This window comes from Chanos chanos, chromosome 8 (genome assembly GCF_902362185.1).
Source record: "Chanos chanos chromosome 8, fChaCha1.1, whole genome shotgun sequence".
In the NCBI taxonomy this organism is placed as follows: Eukaryota; Metazoa; Chordata; class Actinopteri; order Gonorynchiformes; family Chanidae; genus Chanos; species Chanos chanos.
The window spans coordinates 23,111,233-23,129,686 of record NC_044502.1 but is presented as its reverse complement, the minus strand read 5'-3'; the positions used below and the strand labels follow the sequence as shown (position 1 = coordinate 23,129,686).

Sequence of the window (18,454 nt, the reverse complement as noted above, 5' to 3'; positions counted from 1 at the left end):
AGTGTCGTGAGTAAATCTTTAAATGACATCAAGTTAACAAATATTGAACCCAGTGTCTCCTTCATTTGCTCAATGGGTTAGATTTTCCTGTTTTCCAGAGAAAAACAGGTTCAGTGTCACTGATGGATTTTACTCAACAACACTTTTTGAGTAACTGTGTATAGTTTAAGTTTCCATGATTGCACACACACTGTGACATCCATAGAGCAATGAATTTGTCCTCTGCATTTAACCCATCCAACACACCAGTAGTGAACACACACGCACCAGACGCAGTAGCATTCCTTAGACCCGGGAAGCATTGGGGTTAAGTACCTTGGTCAAGGGCAAGGGCACACAGCCGTGGATGTTGGGCCTGGGAATCGAACTGCCAACCCTCCAGTCATAAGCCCAGTTCTCTGACCTTTAGACCACGGCTTGTATGGGTGTCAACCAGTGCTAAAGTGGTCTGTGAGAGATATGTGTTGACACTGTCTGTGACCAAAGATGAAGCCAATGAAGGTTTGTACATTAATGCCAACACAGACACTAGAGCACAAATGCCCAAACATTATGACCCACTAGACAAACTCAGTGCTGGTTTCATTAAGATGTGTTGTTAATATTTAGAACAGTGGCAATGCCTCCTGCTCCTTCAGCTTTTTTCAACAGTGCCCTTTAAAGCTTTTTTGAAAGCTGCTAACTCAGGTTACATATACATGTTATTGTCATCTGTCCATATGCATGCATGGGTATTCTTATGTGCAGGCAATGCAGTGTCTCATGGATCTCCAGAGGAGCTATGTGGCCTCTGCCGCCAAACTGACCCATTCAGAAGAGAATGCCATTTGGCAAGTGATCATTCAGCAAAGGCAAGAGGTAGAATAAATACAGGCCATCTGGGGATTTGAAAATCAACATTTTTCTGTTTTCTTCCCTCCCAATAATGGAATAAATTAATGAACAACTGTGGAGGTGTGATACATGCGAAGTAATTGTATAAATTTCATTATATCATAAATTAATTGATATTTTAAGGATTTTTAGGATGTTTTGTAGAAGTCTTAGAGTATACAAATGTAATTTGATGCTACCATTTTGAGGTCTTAATATTTCGGTTGTGTTTGAGTAGGTGATTAAACAAAGGGAGGTATGCAAGGGCTATGAATTCCACTGGATGACTGCCGTATCTCTCCCTGAGCTAGCCGCTGAAGCAGCATTAAATGCAGATGAGCTGGTTCATGTTATTTATTGTTTAGGATCATTTTGTTTATTGTATTTGTATAATAGCACATGAGTTTCCCAGATCTGCTAGTTTTGCTTGAATCACCCATGGATATAAAACTAGCAGTAGAGGGCTAGTGTTTAAGCCTGAAAAAGCCAAGTAATTCTCGGGTGCAGATTTTAGAAATGAAGAAATTTTGTGGTTGTATGGTTGCCATGGTTCGGAGGTCTCATGTAGGAGCAGACCAGGCCTCTGTGGCAGTGCAGAGCAGTCTCAAGTCCCAGGTACAGCATGTGCAGCAGCTCTCTGTGGAGGCAGAGAAGGAACTCTGTAAGGCCGAGGACAGTGAAAGAGTCAGAGGCACTGTGACTACATTTACTGAAGAGGAGGAGGAGGAAGCATACCAGTGAGAGGACTAGCAGGCCATCAATACTCAGCCTGCCACTAACCTCATAATGACAACACACAGCCTAGCATACATGCCATGCCAGACCCACTGCCCTCTGTTCATAGAATGTGAGAAATTGTTACTTACGATCATACATGTTTACACATAAACACATATGTACAAACATGTACACTTGCAGTGTATGCACATATAAACTGTGTTCCCTCTCTACCTTTTCTGTTAAAAAGAGAAATAAATGCATTTGACCTGATCTTGTGTGTCTTATATCCTCTCTTAAAAATATATGAAACACTCTACAATGTGGTAATTACTTGATTGTGAGCACAGTATATGATGCATTTCTTCTTTTGAGGTGGGTTTGAGGCTGGGAATTCATTAAGTCCAATTCAGTGTGAATTATTATATTTGGATTTACAGTTGACAAAGATAATATGAAATGGGATGCTTTATTTCACCTCATCACAAAGAATATTCCAAACAACCATATATATATATATATATATATATATATATATATATATATATATATATATATATAAATAAAATATTTTAACTGCAAATCAAAATTCCACTTTCTCCTTTTACATTTTTTTTATTCCCCTTTCTCCTTTTACCTTAGAGTTAGAGTTACGGTTAGACAGCAGTGGTTTGTTGTATCTTCATTCGACATGTCATTTAGGTGGCCCTCATAGTGTTGTGTCTGAGAGATTGTTGTCTGCTCCACCTGTTCTACATGATTCTTCTGATGCTTGAAACCATACCATCAATCCAGCTTTGTATTTCAGAACATCATGCAAAAGTCGGAAAGACATTTGTCCAGTTTAAACATAGACCCAAAATAAGAGGTCTGAATGGAAAGCTGACGCAGTGGATGTGTTGGCTGAAGTGTGTTCTCCACTAGTGGTCCATACTTAATGGGTTTAGGCGTGTCAGATATAAAGAGAGGATATGGTGGTTAGCACTGTTGCCTCACAGCAAGAAGGTCCTGCGTTCAAAGTGTTAAATCCTCTTTTTCTCTCATTGGCTAGAGGGGAATTAGAAGGAACAAAATGCAGATTATTTGTTCTTTTAAGTGTAATATTTATAGACCTTTTCAGTGAGTAAAACAATAACACTAAATGTGTGTATAATTTTTTTTTGGCCCCAAACAAATCATTGGTGGCATGCAGGTAGTCAGATATTTTCAAATATATGAATATTCCATACAGGACAACATTATTGTTTCTTATGATTATAAGCCGCTATTAGAGCTTAAAACATTTACCACTATCTCACTATCTGATACAGAATATGTATAAGAGATCGCGTCGGAAAAAATGCTTAATTTCTTATTATATCATCGCAAAGAATATTTAACATGCATAATGGAAAACCTTTGTTTAAAAACAACTTAGCCACAGTGTCAGACCTGGTCAGACAAGTGATGACATTAAGACAATTTAGCAAGCTAGGTAAGAGAAAAATAGTGTGTTGTAGATCCTAAAAGACACACAAAGTCTAAGAACCACTGACAAATATAGAAACAGATGAATTTTTAATGTAGCATCTTTCTTGGGATATACTATAAATGCCAGGTGACAGCTATTGTATAACTGAAACTATAGCATTTCAGGTACATTTTTATAACTAGCTATATGTTTCATTTGTAGTGGAACCAAATATGAGGAGAGTACATTGTGTATCCTTTGACTCTAAAATCAATGGGAGATTGCAGATGTTCTTTGTCAGGTTTGAATGGAGAACTGGACCCAAAAGCAGATTTAGTTCAGTTATTTAATGAAGAAAAGATCTCACTCCACAAGTAACACAAAAAACTCCAGTCTTGCCAGGAAAAAAAACAAAAACCAGCACTGTAGACCAAAAAACAAAGGAAAAAATGCAAAAATTGGCAAACCCGAAAACGGTTCAAAAGAAATCAAGGAGCAGGCAAAGGCAGGCAAACTATCCAAATCAGCAGGCAGAAAAATCACAATCCAAAAAACTGGCAGGGTTCAAACAGGCAAATTGGCAGAAAACTAAAGCAGGTTAACAGCCTAAACAGACAGACACAACTGAATATGCACCAATTATTCCAGTACACTGTTTGTTTAATTTTTTCATAACATTACCACTTAATGTTTTAGTAGAGCATTAAAAGAGCAATCTTTGCTGGTAATTTGAATTGGGTATGTTTCTCTTACTGAACTGCACACATATAGTAAATATGGTTGTGTAGGTGTTGAGAAGGGCCACAAATTATGGGAGACAGGAATGTTCATTTATTTAATTGTTTATTTATTTACTTATTCTCTGATGCACTGGTTTGTGGCTATGGGGAACAGCGAGACGACATTGTCTCAGACTCAGTAGGCTTGTCACAGACTCAGAATGACATTGACACTCATTAGCATCTCCATCATACATGCCACACACAGAGCTTTTACAGAGCTTTTAAATTTTCTAGGATTTACAGTTTTGTTCTGATGCACTCCTGATTTTTGCAAAATTGTGCAATTTTTTGATAATTTTCTTGCCTGAGGAACCTTTAATAATCAGCTAATTGGGCAAACCCTAATATAGATAGTCAGAAATATTGGAATTTGAACATACTGCGATAGCACTGTTTTTAGGTGGAAACCAATTTGCAGGATTATCCAAATGCACTTGTCGGACAACATCTGTATATTGTGGAATAGGCCTAAAAAAAATTCTTTTGTAACCAGCTAAATATGAAGTGACATGCAAACTGACAGCAGTGTTGTACAAAAACAATCACAGCAATCCTGAAAGCATGCACATGCCATACAAACAGGACAGTGAGAATAGCTTACATCATAACAAAGAGTGCACACAGGTACATATGCTCTTACATAAACAAACCCATAAAAGACACCTACATCAGCACTGAGAACAGTTTAGTTCAACAGAGTGTCCTGCATATCAGGTTTTCATGGGAATCCCTGGTCCAACCTTTTTTAAACCACCACACAAAAAATGCTTTCTGAAAATGGGTCTAAATGCCTCATCTCTTACACCATAGATAAGTGAGCTCAGACAGCGTGGCAAGATAAGAACCACAAAGAAATTGACAAAGCGCAGGTGTGCGTAGAGGCCAATGGGGAGCATGGCCAGGAGAAACTCAAGTAGCACGTAAAGGAAGGACATGAGTGACAGTCCTAGCTGTATGGCATGCAGCAGCACAGTATGCAGGGCACGGCGGGCAGAGGAGCTGTCAGACAAGGCTGAGCGCGCCTCTAACATGATTGCCACATACGTGTAGAGCAAGACAGCAGCCACCGTGATAAACAACAGCACATTGAGCACCACACCTTTATGCCTCTGCCATGGCTTCATCTGCAGCTGCTCGATGGTGCACACTGCAGGTGACAAAAAGAAGGATGGCTCTGCGAGGAAGAGAGTGACAACATCAGTTATCACATTGATGCAACCAAGTGCCCATACCAGCAGCACGGCAACCTGTGTACGTCTAGGCGTAGCCAGCTCACTGTGGTGCAGTGGAAAGCAGATGGCTGTGTACCTCTCCAAAGACATGACAGCCAGGTTAAGTGGTGCATTGGTGAAGGTGCAGGCTGACAGTAACACAATAAAGGCACAGGCAGCGCGAACTACAGTCAGGTAGTAAGCCCCCAGTAGATATAGCACCAGTCCGATGCCCAAGTGGAGTGTATCATTGAAAAGCATGTGTGCAAAGAGGATGTAGCGGGCTGTGCCACGGAAGACAGACTTGCTCCATACTATAACCAGCATTACCATGTTGATGTAGATGAAAAGCACATGTGTAGAGAGTACCAGGAACATCTTGAAAATTCTATCTTCTGTGAAGGGCAATCGATGGGCCTGCATGTCTACCACACTTATTGGCTCAGATATGTTAGACATTTTTGACTGCTGTGGAGACACAAATGCTGTCAGTATGAGAGATAATGAAAATATATTGTGAAGATAAGTACGACATTTGTTTATGTGCCAAAGGATTGCTAACTGAGTTTGCATAATGAGACACTTCAGTAATAAAGATGTTAATAAAATAAAACAATTAAAACACACAATAACTACACCACTGAAAATGTAAAACTGAAAAACTCTTTTACCTGGAAATGTTCAAACAACCTTCCTTGAGCTGAATGGCTCCACAAATAAACACAACAGTTCTCTCATTTCCAAATAAATTCACAATGTCTGGCCTTCCTTGGGTTGAAAGAGTTTTAGATGTTTGTGTGACCCCCTCATTTAATAGCATGAATATACTCCTCCCAGCTCAGGGTCACTGGAGAGAAAGACTAAGCTGTATTACCACCCAAGGTGACAGTCTACGGATAAGTGTCAGGAAGGACCATAGAGCAGAACACAAGTGCGGAGTAACAGAAGGTTCTTTAATCACAAGATGGTGGGTGTACAAACAGGATATGGATGGGATACACAAAATAGCAAACACACAAAACACTCGGTAAAGGTATGGGATTACCAGGGGACCAAGTTGAATACAATGGCTTGGAGTGAGAATCGGCTTAGGACACACAGGAGTGTGGACTTCGCGGGGAAATGCACCAACGGAGGAAATTAAATAGAGAAGGGTATCAGAGTGAATCACAGTGAGGGTAGGTGTGAGGGATGAGAGTGATCAGACCGGTGATTAGTAAACAAGTGACACTGAGTGCTCAATGGCTGAGACTGTCATGGGAGGAGATAAGGTCGTTACAATAAGAAAAATGTTATGCCATGAAACCTCACACTCCCATGTCTCTCCAAGTAGTACATGGTACATGTGTGTACTTTACTAGGGCACACAATTTGTGAATATTAAATAATTCTATGAGATTAATTGAATAATTAATTGATTGGAAAATTAATTGATTAACTAGTAGAAAGTGAATTGTCAGTATAACATACACGTGATTACTATTTTTTTTTTAACAATTTCTTTATTAATTTTTCATTATACAAATGCTAGCATCATTATGCAATATATTGCATTACAAATTTTTACATCAACAACCCTCCTCTCTCACACACACACACACTCACTCACACATACACACTCACTCTCTCTTAACATCTCCCTTGCATTTAGAGCCAAAATCAATATAAGGCATATATATCAGTATCACTCATACAATTCAATGGCGCCTCTAACAAAGTAAGGATATACATAACAAAAAGTTACATCATTGCAACACATTTTCAAAACATGCCTCCATCCTCTTCTGGGGTTTACAACTATGATTCTTTAAGTATCCTGTTCTGAGTTTTCCTCCTGTAGAAGCCCTCCTATATCTCCACATTTTATAAAATTATTAAATAGTTTCCATATTCCCCCATGAACACCCAGCATGTTTTCCAAGGTATATGTTATTCTCTCCATTGACATACATTGTGCCATAGTCTTGATCCAAGCACCAATTGTAGGTGCAACGGTTTTCTTCCAGTTAAAAGCTGGAATAATTCAGTCCAATTAGTGTCTCCAAATCCAAACCGAGTGATAACGTCAAAAAGACAGGTCCACTCAACCCTATCGAAGGCCTTCGAAGAATCGTATTCCTCTCTCCGTTTTGGTTAAATAGGATATTGTGAACCCATTTTACATTATGAAAACCCTGTCTTCCCTTTATGAACCCATTTTGATCATCCCCCACAATACCTGAAATACCTCTAGCCTCTTTGCCAAGATTTTACAGAGGATTTTTGTTTCTGCATTTATTAGACTTACAGGATGCATATTCTCACATTTAGTATTAGTCTTACCTCGTTTTGGAAGCAGGATAATCAAAGCCTCTCTCATTATATAGATAGCTGACCATTAATGTAAGATTCCAAGTACATCTCATAAAGAGGAGTTATGAATTTATCTTGAAAATGATTATATAAGTCAATTGGAAAGCCACCCGGCCCCGCTGTTTTTCCAGCTTTCAGTGCACCTGTGGCTTCTGATATCTCAGTGATGCTTAGTGTTTATCCAGTTATCGAGTTTTCTTACTTTCTTCAGAAATCTTGAGAGTGTTAAGTTTAGGAATTTAGTCTGGATATCAACACTAATAGCGTACTCAGATCTGTAGAGGTTTTCATGGAAATGTTTACATGTTGCATTAATTTCCAACAGATCAACTATAATATTCCTGTTTGCATCCTCAATAGTGATGATTGACAGTTCTGTTTGCTGTTGCTTGATGTGCCATGCAAGGAGTCTACCAGGCTTTTCTCCTTGATCGTAATACGTTTGTTTAAGCCTCATTAAATTTACAGCAGCCTTATCAGATGCTAACTCATTGTATTGAGTTCTACGTAATAATGATTGCTTGCAGATGTCATGTTTATTCTGCCCTTCCCCAAAACTCTGCTTCCTCTGCTCATATAACTTATAATTTGACCTCTAATAAATGCCTTGAAAGCTTCCCACCTAGTTGTGGTAGAAGTCTGGGATGTGCTAATCTCAAAATAAATATCAATTTGTTCTCCTAAAAATGTAGAAACTTTGCATCCATTTTACTTGAAATCTCCACTTAGGGGACTGACTTATCAACTTTGGCTCCACAAAGACCATAGATGCAGCTGCATGGTCCGAGATGACTATGCTGTTGTAATGGCAGCCTTTAATATTAGAGAGGAGTTCTGCTGATACCAGAAAGCCATCTATTCTATAATAACTTTTGTAAGCACTAGAATAACAGGAAAAATCTGTCTTTGATGGGTTCAGGTGTCTCCATATGTCCGTTAAGTTCAGTTCTTTTATAAAGCAGTGTAATGCTTTCCTAGATCTCATGTGAGTGTTATCCACTCCAAAAGATCTATCTTTTCTTGGACCTAGGACACAATTAAAGTCCCCAGCCATAATGCACTTGCCTGGCAATGCTGAAATTCTCAGAAATAAACTGTTATAAAAATTAACATCATTATTTGGTCCAAACATTAATTAAATTATGTAGAGAAAAGACGACCTTGTATGATTAAAAATCTACTGTTGGGATGTTCAGTTACCCCTTCAATTTGTAATGTAACAGACTTGTGTATTAATATCATTATACCTCTAGAATTAGTAGAGTAGGAAACTGAAAGGGGCGATGACGTGCGTTGCGTCATTGTGAAACCCTCCTCCCATGTTTTTTGCACTGTTTTCAAGTTCGGTTTTGTGCTTCTCGGTGATGTGTAGTTCGGCAGTTCATTTCTCTACCAACTTCGTGTGCGTGAATGCGAAGTAAGAGACTTACAGTTCATTTTGTGTGTATGTATTGCATGTTGTTTTTGGGATGACCTGCCGCGAAGTATTTCTTAAAGTATTAACGGGAATGTTAATCACGCGGCAATATGTGTATAGTGATAGAATGAATAAGTAAGCCAAACTCCGTGAACGATGTTGTTCTTCTTACCCGTACAAATGTTTGACATTGTATATAATCGTCCTTTATAATTTAGTAAATTATGTTGATATTTCGCTGAGTGCCTATCTACGATGTTTACGATGCAGTTCTTGCTGACTCATCCTGAGCCAGAAAGTTAATTTGTTATGGTTTGTCGCCATCTAGCGGCTCATATTAGAAATGTGTACCGTATTTGTAATGTCTATACTCCTCTGTGTTTCCTTGTACAGATACCACACCCACACGCCTATCATACTCCACTTCGATTGTCGTTTGAATTTATAATAAAGGGTGGATTTCACGTACCCCCAATCTCCGCCTAATCATCCTTCTAACAGAGGATTGGAGTGAACTCAGTTGGACTCCAGCATTCATACAGCTCTAACTATTGCACATGTGTACAGCGCTGTTGTTTGGGGGTGTATGTATTGGTGTGTTTGTAATCGTTTTATATGTTTTGTTTGTTGTGTTTTGTGCGAATATACACATGCCTACGGCAAAACTAGCATCTGCATAGCGAGTAAACCGAACATACGTCACTGCGGATACCGACAGACATAATATCCGCATTATAAAGCATGTATTACTCACGGTACGCTACATTTACCAACATAAGACATGGTAAAAGGTAATACTATGTATAGAAATGACTGAAAACACAGCAGACATACAAACAAACTACTACATGCCGCCATTACGAGAACAGAGGATCTTACAAACTTAACTACATAATGGCGGGCATGATCACCGAACGATCGGACACAAAGTAAACTCAGATGCGTGCATATTTCACCAATGCAGAGTTTACTTACTGGTATCTGAACGCACACAAAGATTCTGATAAACGCAGAATACAACAGCACTCCAGGATGAACAACAGCAGCAGTCTCTCCAAAAGTGTATAAACAATCGCAGTCTCCCCACAAGTCTTCTCCCTTTTGAATTTCACGCCAACAAAGATGGCGGCTGTTGCAGTGGTATTTAGGGAGACTCGTGCGGCTACGATTGGCTAATCTGATGGAGAAGGCCAACTAATAGTGAGTGACTGCTTGCGCTATTGGTCGCTGCTGGAAACCGGAGACGATACTGAAAGTCTTTTGTTACACCTGGCTTTTAGCTGTTTTATCCTGTTCATAACCTGCTTTACTTTGGTCAGTTTATGTAAGCCTCTACAGTTCCATGAAATACACTCAACTAAGATATTCACCATTATTTGTTATGTTTATCCTGTATACATAGTGGTATACATAGTTTTTGTTTAGTTCCTTTTTGTTTCTGAAACTGTTGTGGAAGATAAGATGAAAATACATTAAAGTCAATAAATAAAATGGGTACCATAATTAACAGAGAGAGATTTCCCCAACCCAACCCTGAACATACCTGATTTAAACACGAGCAAACCCTAACCCTAACCCTAGCCCCACCAAATAAACTAAAAAATTCCATCAGTCCAGTAAAGTATTCTGCAGCCCACTATTGTCATAGGAGCTTAGACATTAAACGCCTAGCTCTAACCCCAACCCTAACCCTAGCCCTAGCCCTAGCCCCACTGGGTAAGCTAAAAAATTCCAACGTGCACAAGTCCAGTAAAGTATTCTGCGGCCCCCCGTTATCATAAGAGTTGAAATATTAAACATCTAGCTGTAACCCTGACCATAACGTAACCCTAACCCTAACCCTAACCCTAGCTCTGGCTCTAGCCCTAGCCCTTGCCCAGGCCCTAAAGTTTCCCTTGCCTAGTAGCTGCCCTTCTCATTTAGGCTAAAAAAAACCCCTCCATCTTGCATAAGTCCAGTAAAGTATTCTGCAGCCCCCTGTCGTCATAGGAGTTGAGACATTAAACATCTAGCTGTAACCGTAACCATAATTGTAACCCTAACCCTAATCCTAATCCTAACCCGTGCCTACCCGCAGCCCCTCTCAGGTAAAGATTTCGAAAGATTTCAAAAATTCATATAAATTCATCAGAGAAGAGGATGGTCTTGATTTTTGGTGCATGTCATATCCTGTTGGTGGAGAGAATGCATAGCAAGTTTTTAAGCCCTGGCTCATCAGCTTTCTGTGACTGTGGGGTCAAATATCATGTCAAGGCCTTCCATTTGCCTAACGTTGCCTACAATAAAGATTTCAAAAATTCATATAAATTCACCAGAGAAGAGGATGGTCTTGATTTTTGGTGCATATCATCCCCTGTTGGTGGAGAGTGTGCATGCCAAGTTTAGAAGCACCAGAATTGTGCACGAGTTTGTGTGGCTCTATCTCTGGCCATGAAGCACCCAAGCCACGTGTCTCCGGCAGTTGGGCGTCCCGCTTGGAGAGAGTAAATTGCTGAAGATATTTCATTTTACACAGACTATTAGTTTAATTTTGGGATCACCAAAAGGGGGTTTAAGGGTTGAGTGTTTTATGTTCTGTGTGATTTATAAGTTCATTCTTCAATACACAATGCTTTGCGCATCTTGTTGCTTACCTGTTGGGCGTATCATTCATTACAGGATGTGGTATGAATGAGATCCGATGTAAAGTTTATAATTATTGTGGGTTTGGAAAATCCGCGGAGCCTTTTTCTTCCACCTCCAGTGCTGGCTTTTAGCCTGATAATATTGACGGTGTTTATCGTTATATGTTCTCATCCATCCAAAAGAATCCCTTGTGCATTTCAACACACCCAAATTCTCTATTAAACTATTTTTAGCCGGTATAGAAGGAAAGAGTAGATTTCTGTAAAAGTATTCCTTATGACTGATGATGTCTCCATTTGCCATGATTCAGTTGTAAATCCCATAAGATATGTCTTCCAAACAAGTGATTAGTTTGTATATGGGTTAGTGATCATCAGATGGAACAGATACACACAGTTACATGTCATCAAGATAACTATGAAAACTAATCCCATGCTTTGTGATAACATTTGCAATGGGTAAGTACTGGTCCTACGATATATCCTTGTGTAACACCACAAGTGATTTCAATTTTATTTCATATGTGATTTCCAAGAGTGATGGGGGGGGGGGGGGGCGCAGGAGGGGTTGGGCAGGTAGGAGGGTAGTTAAAGGGTCCCCCTCGTACAATGTATATACCGACAACGTCATTCCGGGAATTTCGCCCGAAGAGATAGCTTTGTACCTGATCCCTCAGTAAACAGCAAGTATTGCCCAGGTCCTTTAGTGTAAAACAAGAGCAGAGACGTGGTTTTCTAATGTCATAAGAGTAAAATTTATTAAATTTGCTGTAATGGGAGACAAGGAGCTGCAAGAAATGTTAATGCACAAGAAACAGCACTTTATTTAGATACTAAAGAATTTAATTTACTACCTAATACGAGCATAAAGGAGGGGTCTAAACAAAGTGTTTCCGTACCAACAACTACCACTAAGATTACTAGGATGCCTCAAGGGGGTGTCAAGAAAGAGTGAGGCATGCCGACTGCAGTGGGGACTAATGGGGGTTTACCTAGTTTAGGAGGGGAATACTTAACACTGCCACACATGATTGTGAACATGCACGCATTCACACATACATGGCACACACATGGCACACACACTGCAAAAGAGGTGGAAGAAGGGGTTAGGTGCAAGAAAAGCACATCAATTAAGCTCACAGTGGCAAGAGTTAATAGTAGGGAACCCAGCTATGAGACCTCCCCCCTCAGCACGACCGCCAGACACATCACTGATCACTTCTATTGGAGAGGAAGGAACAAATACTGAAAACAAGAGCAGCTGGTTTACCAAACAAGCAGGTTTACAACAAATCTCAGGCAAAGCAGTAAACAGCAGAGCATGCAAGACAATAACCAGTCAAGCAGGCAAAGCAATGCCTGATCAGGTCAAACAATACACCATGAACAAAACGTAACAAAAAAAAAAGCCAAAACGGAAAAAACGTAAAGAAACAAACTCAAGATGACACAGGAAGCTAAGAACGAATAGTGAGCAAGAGGCAAAACAATAGCTAGGGGCAAAACAGTACGCTAGTGGCAAAACAGTGAGCAATTAATAGGCAAAACAATTAAGAGGCAAAATAGCTGTGGCTATGACCTTAGAAGACAACACAAAGCTGATTAAGAGTTTATAAATCAGTCCCGATAAAATACAAAAACACTAATATGGGGGTAAAACCATTACCTGGGTCCCGGAGGGTAGCAGATGCTACTCTGCTCTGAGCATATGTTTGATAGAACTAGGTTGGCTAAAACAAGACGAGGGTGAGCAATGAGTTGGACCAACATGAGGTACCTCAATAAACCTTAAAACATACCTGATCCAACAGGACTACCGGCAAAAACCAAGATGTGAATGAAATCACAGATCCTGTAAAACATTGGTGGTCAGCTCAAGGCATAAACCCCATTTAAAGAAAGTGATGGCTATACTGCGCTCACCTACGTTAAAACTCACACTCGACCCAGAACATGAAGTTAGATGTTGGAGGTTTTAGCTAAACAACTTGTTTGCTGAGACATCATACACAGCGCAACACCGGAAGGAACATTTATAAAACTGGATGAGGTATGGCTATTTATAAGACGGAGTTAAAATGGATAATTGAGTAGGTGTTTCCCTAAGTAACAGTATTTGGAAGGATACACAGAGCATGCCATTAGGGGGAAACCTTCTCCCTGTTACACAAAGCTAACATAAAACTACCTTTTTGAAACTATTTTAGGACTGACCTTGAGAGACCTACCTATTCACCAAGTCTGGGCCATCATATCTGTTGCTGACACAGTTCAGTACAGACATTTTGGTTGCTGTCACCATAACTGGCAGCCTAACTTTAAGGATCATGCTTAATTATTTTCTAACCTTTCATGGTACTGTTTTTTCAAAAATACAGATGTCCAAGTTTTTTTTTAATTTGCAGTAGTATGTAAGCTTCAGCTCCAGAGAGGGCACTTTTCCACAGAACTTCAGGAACTTTTCCGGAGCTACTCAGAACGCACTTGTATTTTGCTCTGCCATCAAACTACAGGAAGTATAAAGATTATGTAAAGTAGGACTAATTGAGGCAAAAAACACAATTCTGTCCGAGCTGTTGAAAAGTATCAACTCTGGAGTAGGTACTGAAAAAAGAACTTCAAGAACTCAATTCAAGGTTTAAGAACTATGGTTCAGGAACTAAAATTGTCCTGGGTTGCTGCAGTCGAAAAGGGGGTAAAGTTCCTGAATTTCTGAAAAAAATTCTGCGTCCTGAACTTTCCGCAGTGGAAAGCAGCTTATGTTTCATACATCTGGCTTACTGTATTCAAAAACAGCATTTTGTCCATTCTATCTAAAGCTGCTTTTTGTTTGTTTGTTTGTTTTTTGAAAAAACAGTGACATTTCCTTTTCCAAAATTTGGGTACTTGAATTATTGCTTAGGCTACTGAATATGGTGCTGTTCAGAACACTGGGCAATAAATTGAGGTGTTCAAGGTAACAATCATGTGTGGCCAAATTCTGATTGTCCAGCAGGGTTACAGTCGTAGCTAAGTAATATTAGTGTTAGACTGTGAACCATTAACTAGAACTTTTCTAAACCATTGGCATACTGTGTAGCACTGCTACACAAGTTGATATAGGATTCACTTTATTAATAGGACAGGTCAACAGTACAGCGGCTGGGACATTAAGAACTGTGACTGGCTGCTGTGTGTGAATGGGAAGGGTTGAATATATGCTTGTGTTTGATTATATAATATAGACTATGAAAACGCTATCCTTAGTGCTTTATCTTTGTATGTTTCTTGTTTACCGAGCTGAATAAGACACAGAAACACATCAATAATATCTTAAAGGATAATCCAATTTAATGTGTGTGTTTTGGTAATAATCAATATTTATATAGCTGATTGTTACAACTGCATGGTTAGGTTTAGTAGTGAATTAACATGGCTTTATGACAAAGAAGAGTCGGATGGCATAGGAAAGTAGAGGTTGGAGTAGACTTAACTGATACCCTGCTCTGCAGTCCCAGTAGAATTTATGGGCAGACTGCAAGGACTATCAGGCTATAAACCTCCCGGGCATCATTAGCAAGATCTCTGGTAAGAAATCAGTCTCATTATTAGAAATCACATCAATTATTTACACACAGCAATTTGGTTTTGCTGCACGTTCGTCTGTTTTTGTATTAGATAACTTTGGAGATAAGCTGGTGTCATTCAATAAACTAAGGAAAAACAGCGAGCATGGCTTACCACTGTCCTAAACCTATTCTTACAGAAATGTAAACGTATTTGTTTTACAGAGGTAAAGCTTTGATTCAATGGAAAAATTCAATGAGTTTCCTGCATCCATAAATGTTTACCAGGGTCAGGTGGTACTGATGTCCATTATCCACTGATGTCATTTGCACTGTAAGCTTGTTAAAATATTTTAGCAGAGATGATCACAGCAAACTGAGTGAAACTGAGAAAAATGACTTTAAAATGTTTTATGGTCTAGCCATAAAATAGCAGGTGGATCAGCTGTTGGTATTCAAAAAGTGATTTTAATAAATGTGGTATCTTTACAGTTTTTCAGTCACTCACACACTGAAACTGGCTCTGGGAACTAAACTTCTAAAACCATTACTTAACTTTCAAAAGAAAGGCTCTATCTATAAAACTAAGCACTTTTCATGTTTGTTCACACAAATTGTTTATACAGAACAATTGCTTCTCACAGAATTGTAACACCACTTTTGCAAAGCTCCACACACAAGTCTCCTCATCAAGTGTGATTATCCTCATATAGTATAGTATACACCATATTTTGTTTGATCACATAGGAATGCTTCCAAAATTCCGAAGATAAATTTTTGTGATTTTTGATGTTTTGTATTGTATTATCTGTAGCTACTTTGCACATAGATTATAGTAAGTATGTTACAATGAGCAATATTTACAGCTGCTGTACTGAAAAAGCATAGGGGTACAGGGTATAAGGCATAACTCATCACCTGATTCACATTATTTATAGTAGAGTTCTGAACTTATCTCAGCTGTCTGTAAAGGCTAAAACACTACGCGTTCTTTGTGCCGTAAAATGTTTACGCATTAGCAGTACAGATCTGGCACTGCTGGAACATGTCATATAGTGTGCGCATGCTTCGGATACTGCACATGTATATTGCAGTCTGGACTTCTGGACTTTCGTACTTCCGGCAAAATCGGGCAGTGCTCAAAATCAAGTGCGTATGTGTATTGCAGATCGGACTTCTGGATTTCATAATTCTGGGAAAAATCTGGGAGGCTAGCAAAATGGGGCAGCTACAACATGTATACACTCGTGAATCTTTTATTAAGTGTTCAATCTACTATAGCAATCTATTTATTTCTTTAAGTGCCTGAGAGGACCAAACAGGCCACTTAAAATTCTTGCAAGCATCTGTGTCTGTGTTTCAAGGCAATACAAAGTAATACAATAACTTGCATGAGTAAACTAAAACAGAATGCAGTAACTGCACATTTTGTATTTTGCCTTAGTTATGCTATGCATGCTATGTCCAGCTATGTTTTTCTAGTTACCCCTCACAGTTCCTGCTTTTCTCCCCAAAACAACCAATGAATTGTTACTCCTTTTATAAGGCAAAGTAAAATTTAAGAGTTTACTTTGGGATGCACTGATTACAGCAGCTCACAAGTGGACAAATCAAAATAGTCATTATAAACTGTCCTGATATTTTCTTTTTTAAACCCCCCCCCTTACATATGCTAGTCTGATAGCAATCCACAGAAGCTAAAGACAGATGACTGTAACAGAGATGTCTGTAGCAGAGATGACTGTTGACAAGTAAGACAGGGATGTCCCCAGGCATTGGGGTTTACAGTATAAAGAACAGGCATGTTTAGCTTAGGAAACGTCCTACACATCTCTTCCATTTTATACAGTTCTTTTTCATTAAGAAAATACATTTTAGGCTCTAGGCCATCCTGAGTTTGCATTTTTTCTGTCTGCAAAATTAGGAATGTTATAACTCAAGTTATAATACACATACCTAAAGCTGGTTTAAGGGAAGAATTAGCACATTAGAACACACCAAGGCTAGTGATTAGTCAAAAAACATACCTCTGCAAATACTGATGGTGTTGTTTTAAACTTTCAGCTGAAATTAACATAGGTCACAAAAACACACATTTACAAACTAACGTAGACACAGGATCTTTTTGAGAGGTTTCTTTGTTCCAGAATTCTTACGCAAAAATTTTTTTTTGTTGTTGTTGAAACTAACAAACTGTCAAAATCTCGGTTTAAAATGAGCAGGATGAAAAAATATAATGACCATTATTTGGTCCTTGCATTTCCTCAGGAATACAACTATTTGAATCAAAAGCTAATTTACAATGACAGTAGGCTTCATTGTGCTCCTGAGACCAAAGCAGAAATAGTATTTAAAAAGGCCACTGAAAGCTTGGTCCCTGAGTCCATATATTAGAGAGCTCAGACATCTAGGGAAGATGATGAGACTAAGAAACAAAACGTACTGCACCTGTATAACAGCAAAAGGATCCATGTGCCAAGTGATTGTTGTGTTAATCATGCTAAACAGTGTGGATGTGAGACAGAGACCTAACTGGATCAGATGTAATAGCACTGTGCCGTTTGCTCTCTTTAATGAGACACTATCACAGGAAGCAGACTTGGCTGCCATAATTATGCCAATATAAGTGTACACTATAATGATACCCACAGTTACAAAATAAAACACAATGAATGCTGTATTGATATTAATATATATTACCAACTGAAACAGGGTGTATCTGGAGCAAAAAACCCTCATGGAAACAGAGGGGACCTCATAAATCAAATACACCAGCAGTTCTGAAACAGCATTTAGTGAACCCAGGATCCATACTATAATGATGGCAATGCCAGTTCTGCTGGAGGTGGCAATCTCTGCGTGGCTTAGAGGGAAACAGATAGCCACATATCTTTCTAGTGCCATCACAGCCAAGTTGAGAGGTGATATTGTGGTAACAATCTCCCCACATATGACAAAAATCAGGCAGACGTAACTAACAAAGTATAATTTAGACACAGCAAACATATAGTAAAGAATGCTCAGTGAGAGATGGAGTGAGTCAGAAAACAACAGGTGGCCAAAGAGGATATAACGGGAAGTGTCCTGAAAGATTGCCTTGCACCTCAGTGTGAACAGCATCACAATGTTCACATACAGGAAGAAAAAACATGGTGTCATGGACAAAAAAGCTTTTGCTGGTGTTCCACTGAATTTCAGAGAAGTTGCATTTTGAAATTCTGTTGTGTTCCTCATTGTTCTAAGGGGAGACATTCAGATGAATGAAACAGTGATTGAATATAAAAAGCATCTCAGTTTCAACTGAGCTGAGAGTCAGGCTCTGGCTTTGCAGCTGGACAGAGAGCACTGCAAGGGCTTAACATAAACATCCTTGTAATGTTATAATAAGCATCCTTAAAATGTGATCATAAACATCTTTGTAATGTTATAATAAACATCCTTAAAATGTAATCATAAACATCCTTTAAAAACCTCCGGGCTAGT

At 39.0% G+C, this 18,454-nt stretch overlaps 2 protein-coding genes across 2 annotated transcripts; both read right to left on the bottom strand.

Moving 5' to 3' along the window:
- Positions 1-4,532: 4,532 nt before the first annotated feature.
- LOC115819477 (odorant receptor 131-2-like) lies at positions 4,533-5,456 on the bottom strand. The gene has a single exon (XM_030782986.1). It carries the CDS (start codon positions 5,454-5,456, stop codon positions 4,533-4,535), a length of 924 nt encoding a protein of 307 aa, XP_030638846.1.
- Positions 5,457-17,263: 11,807 nt separating this feature from the next.
- LOC115819476 (odorant receptor 131-2-like) lies at positions 17,264-18,205 on the bottom strand. The gene has a single exon (XM_030782985.1). The coding sequence runs from the start codon at positions 18,203-18,205 to the stop codon at positions 17,264-17,266; it is 942 nt and encodes a 313-aa protein (XP_030638845.1).
- Positions 18,206-18,454: the final 249 nt, after the last annotated feature.

Coding starts and splice junctions, on each gene's coding strand:
- LOC115819477 (XM_030782986.1), bottom strand. CDS start 5,456: ATGCAGGCCCATCGATTGCCCTTCACAGAAGATAGAATTTTCAAGATG.
- LOC115819476 (XM_030782985.1), bottom strand. CDS start 18,205: ATGAGGAACACAACAGAATTTCAAAATGCAACTTCTCTGAAATTCAGT.